This window comes from Vicia villosa, unplaced genomic scaffold (assembly GCF_029867415.1).
Source record: "Vicia villosa cultivar HV-30 ecotype Madison, WI unplaced genomic scaffold, Vvil1.0 ctg.003264F_1_1, whole genome shotgun sequence".
NCBI lineage: Eukaryota > Viridiplantae > Streptophyta > Magnoliopsida > Fabales > Fabaceae > Vicia > Vicia villosa.
Genome location: NW_026706156.1, coordinates 150,672 through 156,502, shown reverse-complemented (window position 1 = coordinate 156,502; position 5,831 = coordinate 150,672). Strand labels below are relative to the sequence as shown.

General features: G+C 35.2%; 1 protein-coding gene across 1 annotated transcript; it reads right to left on the bottom strand.

The window, feature by feature from the left end:
• Window positions 1-804: 804 nt before the first annotated feature.
• LOC131640670 (uncharacterized) lies at window positions 805-1,347 on the bottom strand. Its single transcript, XM_058911051.1, has 2 exons — window positions 1,131-1,347; window positions 805-1,031 (listed from the first exon to the last, which is right to left on the bottom strand). Exons 1-2 carry the CDS (start codon window positions 1,345-1,347, stop codon window positions 805-807), a joined length of 444 nt encoding a protein of 147 aa, XP_058767034.1.
• Window positions 1,348-5,831: the final 4,484 nt, after the last annotated feature.

The window sequence follows — 5,831 nt, the reverse complement described above, 5'->3', positions numbered from 1 at the left end:
CCAAACTCAGAAGTAATCGAAACCATACACAGAAAGAATCGAAACCATACACAAGCGATAATCTAGAAATCTTTCACAGACATCCTTAAAAGAATTTATGGGTTTTCTTTTTTGTTTTTCATCTGCATCTTCTTTCTCAAATCCACATGATTTCACAAACGATTCCAAAAGCACATTACCATGAATCTGAAGGAAAAAAACAAGGTATTGTTGGGATTGTTCATTTATGGAATGAATAAGTGATTTTGGAGGTTAAGTGATTTCTGCCTCTCAATTGATTTTTTATTGCAATATTATTTCCACATCACATCAACGCCAATTAGACTCTGTTTTAAGTGATTTTTTACTTTGACTAATGTTTCTAACGAAAAGGATTACCATGACTCTCTTTTGAGAGTTAAAGCTCAATTCGTTTTTCTTAGAACTTACGGGTTGAAATTGAACTCCGAGATAAAGTTAAGGGATTAAAAATAATTTTGTCTTGATTTTATGACTAAGTTAAAAACTCATCGGTTTAAGGCTAGCATATTTTAGCTTTAAGAAATAGCAAGGAAGAAAAATATATCAAAGACTCTTGGCTATGTCACATATTGGTTATTTCTTAATGATATAATATTTATATATAAATATAACTTAGTATTTAAAATATGTATACAATTTAAAATAGAAAAGTACAAAGTGATTAGGTTTTTCTAAGGAATAAAAAATAAAATAATTTTTTTAATGTAAATAAAGGTAAAAAATAAAATAATTTTTTTAATGTAAATAAGGGAAAAAATAAAATAATTTTTTCTAATAGTAGTATTATCCAAGACTTAAATTTTTTGATAAAACTTCGAGAACTTCAACCCCTTGGCGGAAAACATCAACATATTGTGGGAGTAAAGGATCAATGTCACTTTTATGAAGACTATCCCTACAATGAAGAGTATATTGCATAATTTCTGAAATAGCTTTAGCCATGTCCAGATACTGTCCAAGTTTCAAATCTTTTTCAACAACCAAAAGTCTAGAACTTGTACTATTTACCCCTTAAAAATCATTTGAACAAGGAACATAATAGTCTATTTTTGTAACGTTACCACAACTTCCCTGAATCAATTTAGTGATTAGGTCATTTGTGTTGGTACAATTGCCATTAAGAACATCAATAGTGTATTGTGCAAGGTCAACAAGACTTACACCTTTTGCTCCTCCAGGCTTAGAGTTGAGAAGATTAGAACAATAAGAAGGATTAGAGGCTCCTTTGCATATGATATCTACTTCAATAACTTTGGTTGAAATGGAATTAGAGGAAGCAACACATAGAAAAAAAAGCACCAACAAAAGAGAGCAGTAGTGACCCATTATTATTATTATTATTTTTTTTTTGTGTTTTTCTAATTCACGGGGTACTTTGTTTTATTGTTTTTTTTTTTCACTCTAGTTTTTAGGGTTTTTATTCAAACATTTGATATGAATTAATTATTTTAATTATGGTCAATAAAACCAATCAATTATATTTAATAAAGGATCTCCTATTATTTTTTCTTTTTATGATTTTTTTTTATATTAAGTTGATTTTATAATTTCTATTAATTAATTGATAGAAATTTAGAATGTTACTCTTTCCGTTCATTTCTTTTTAAGTATTCTTTTTTAAAATTATTTTTTCAATTTAATGGTGATTTTTATAGTTTAATGTTATAATTTATCAATTATACTCTCAGGGCTCGTTTGGTGCGCAGGATAAGAGACATGATAGGATATCTGTATCATATCCTATCTTAATCCAGTGTTTGCTGGCACACTAGAATAGAATAAATCAATCCTGAAACTTATCATATTCTGCCTCACTAGTTCAATTTGTTATCCTAAATATAAACTGGTGTGATATATTGGATCGAACTCTAGTATGGTCGAAGGTGTAGCTTCTTGGTTCGACAGGATTAAGCATGAAGTCGAAGGTTGCTCACATGCTTGTGTCGAAGATGCTAGGGTTATTAGCATGTTAAATTAGGTTTTAGTGTTTAAACCCTAATTTGTTAAGGTAGCTTGTTTATTAAGTTGGCTTGTGTAATGGGCCTTGTGGGAAAAGCCCATTAGTTAGTATGTTAGGTTTTATTATAAATAGCATACTAGTCTCTCATTATTGCTAAGCTGCAAATCCTAATTTAGGGTGAGAGAGGTTATTTGTTATTCTTGTAAACTTGTAATCTTGTTTTAAGAGAAAGTAAAAGAATAGCAGTTATAACCAATTCTTGTGTTCTTCTTCTTATTTGTTCTTTATTCTTCCCTCGCATTATACTTTGTTCTTTGTATTGAATTCACAACAAATTGGTGCGGTGAGCGTGGAGAGATGCCTTCAAAAAAGTATGAGATTGAAAAATTCACCAGAGTGAATGATTTCAGTCTGTGGCGCTTGAAGATGAAAGCCCTACTAGTTCAGCAGGGTTGCTTGGAAGCGTTGAAGGGAGAAGCAGCCATGAATCCTAAATTAACGGCAGCGGAGAAGACGACTATGATCGAGAAAGCACACGGCACAATTTTGTTGAGCCTTGGTGATAAGGTTCTCCGGCAGGTATCAAAGGAGACGACGGCATCAGGGTTATGGGTGAAACTTGAAAGTTTGTACATGACCAAATCGCTGGTAAATCGACTCTTCCTAAAGCAAGCTTTGTCTTCATTCAAGATGATTGAAGACAAAGTGTTGGCTGAGTACTTGGATATGTTCAACAAGCTGATTCTTGATTTTGAAAATATTGATGTGAAGATCGATGATGAAGATCAAGCGCTGTTACTATTGTGCGCTTTGCCTCGATCACATGCTCACTTCAAAGAAACTCTCCTGTATGGAAGGGAGTCCCTAACGTTTGAAGAAGTTCAATCAGCCTTGTATTCTAAGGACTTGAATGAACGAAAGGAGCATAAGCCTTCGACTGTTGGTGAAGGTTTGGTCGTTAAAGGCAAATTCTTGCGAAAGGATGGTAAGTTCGACAAGAAGAAAGGAAAAGGCCAACAGAAGTCTTATAGTGGCGAAGCATCGAGCATTCGATGCTATCATTTTAAGAAGGAGGGTCACACGAGAAAGGTGTGCCCTGAACGCCTGAAAGATCATGGAGGCAAGGATAATGGCAATGCAGCCATTGTTTAAGATGATTTTGAATCATCTGATGTTATTGTGGTTTCAAGTAGTGACTCTAGAAGAGAGTGGATTATGGATTCAGGTTGCACTTGGCACATGACTCCAAACAAAGACTTGTTCGAGGAATTATGTGATCAAGATGGTGGATCAGTATTGCTGGGAAACAACAAGGCTTGCAAGATTGCAGGTATTGGATCTGTAAGATTCAAGCTCCATGATGAGTCAATAAGGTTGTTGACTGAAGTCAGGTATGTTCCTGATTTGAAGAGAAATTTGCTTTCTCTTGGTGAATTTGACAAGAAAGGATATGTTTTCCAAGGAGAGAAAAGTATTATGAGAGTCATGAAGGGGTCGAAGGAAGTCTTGAGAGGCGTGAAGAAACAAGGCTTGTATACCCTTGAGGCTGAAGTTGTAAGTGGTTCGACAAATGTTACATCCACGAAACCATTGTCGAAGACAGAAATCTGGCACATGAGATTGGGCCATGTCAGTGAAAGGGGTCTGGTCGAATTAGGGAAACAAAATCTGCTTGGTGGAGACAAAGTCGAAAAGCTGAAGTTTTGTGAACCCTATAACACCCTTCTAAACCCCGCGACAATTTAAATAAATAATCAGAGTAAAAACATACACACAAGGGTGCCACAATTATTTAAAATAAATGAACCAATCATGGTCAAAGTCATGCTTCATTAGGAAACGGTTCACCAAAACATAATCATGTTTATTACAGTGGAATACGAAACATCATCAAATACAACCAAACAGAAATATAATCCAGCACCAAATAAAATGGAATAATCTTATAAAACTCTAAAACTATCGTTCCCCAGGGTTACAGATCAGAGCATGACCGACACGACCCAATATAAATGGATAAACTCTACGAGTCATCCTCACCAAGCACTAATGGCGCTACTCCTCAATCTGAAAATGACAACATGTAAGGGTGAGTCTCATTCTCAATTAGTAAATATTATGCAATTCATAAATAACAAGCATCATAATATATCGTTCACCCAATTATACATATTCAGATTCACACAATAATAGATTACAATACATAACACAGAAATCCATACAATCATGTTATGACGAAATGCATATGACACAACTGACACTATGCATGTGGTACCAATAAACCGTGGAATCAATCCACCTAACCGATCTACGCCTCATCGAGATACGGCCCACCGACACAATTTCCGCACAATGGGAAATATGTCCACCAACGATCCAAACATCACCGGGATCCAACATCAAATGCATATGAATGAATGAAACACACATAACATACTTAAAAACATCACCGAATCACGATGAACAATTCACCTCAACACCACATCACCGAATAAGTATGTACATGTTTTCAACATCATTCAAATAGTCATGCATTCATCACAATCATAATAATAATCACAACCAATTCATCATCACATCAAACACATTGTCACACCTATCTCATATGCACACAATGTTCAATTCTCATCAAGTAATTAAATCGAGTTTTTAAAAGAAATAAAGTCGGCTACTGCCCATATTCATCATCCATCATATAAAACATTTAATTACTTGCACAATGCTCAAAACGGCACTAAGAAATGATTCACGGAAAAAAAGATATGTTATTTTTAAGTTTTAGAAAATTCTCGCTCAGCAAGGTTCGCTCAGCGAAGCAAGGCAGAAGCGAAATCCTTCAGACCTCCGCTCAGCGGACCTCTAGCGATGTCCAACAGAAGCGAACTACGTTGGGACCTCCGCTCAGCGGACCCCCTCCGCTCAGCGAACCTGCGATTTCAGCAAACCCCAAGTCTGCGACAGACCCTGCGATTTCACACCCTTTTCACCCAAAAACGATTCCGGACATCACATACAGGCATACAATCATCATATATTCAATTATACACCACAAAACATCATTTAAACGCATTATTAACCAAATAGTTCACACAATTATCATCAATTCAAGCCAATTATAACAACCTAACCTAACAACCCCAATGTCTAATTGAATCAAACCATACATCAATCTACCTATTACCTAAGACCACATAAGAGATACTAAAAGGAAGAGTCCCCCTTACCTCGATGAATCTCTTGAATGCTTTCCTTCTGGTTCCACGTTCTTGCCTTTTTCTCTTCTCTTGCCCTTTTTCACGTGTTCTTCCTTTCTTCCCAAATGGTTCCTTTTTTTCTTATTTTATGAAAAATAAAAATAAAATAAATTAACCACAACTTAGTAAAAGGCCTAACTAATTAGCACCCCTCTTTTACTAACATCGCACCATAAGCCCAATAGCTTTACTCCATCATTTTCCAATTAAATCCAATTAAAATACTAAAATTCCACTTATTTAATTTAAATCCAAATCAAATTAATAAACTGAAATTATGGGGTGTTACAAACCCTGTGTACTTGGAAAATCTTGCAGAGTGAAGTTCAACAAAGGCAAACAAAGAACACATGGATCCCTTGATTACATCCATGCTAATCTTTGGGGGCCTGCAAGGTATGCATCACATTCTGGAGCGAGGTATTTCCTATCCATAGTAGATGATTATTCCAGGAAGTTATGGGTATTCATCTAGAAGACTAAGGATGAAACTTTTGAGAATTTCAAAAGTTGGAAGACTCTGGTAGAAAATCAGACTTGCAGAAAGGTCAAGAGGTTGAGAACCTATAATGGCCTTAAATTTTGCAATAAAGCGT

Coding starts and splice junctions, on each gene's coding strand:
- LOC131640670 (XM_058911051.1), bottom strand. CDS start 1,347: ATGGGTCACTACTGCTCTCTTTTGTTGGTGCTTTTTTTTCTATGTGTT. Junction 1,032..1,130: donor TGATGTTCTTAATGGCAATT/GTACCAACACAA, acceptor ATGATTTTTAAG/GGGTAAATAGTACAAGTTCT.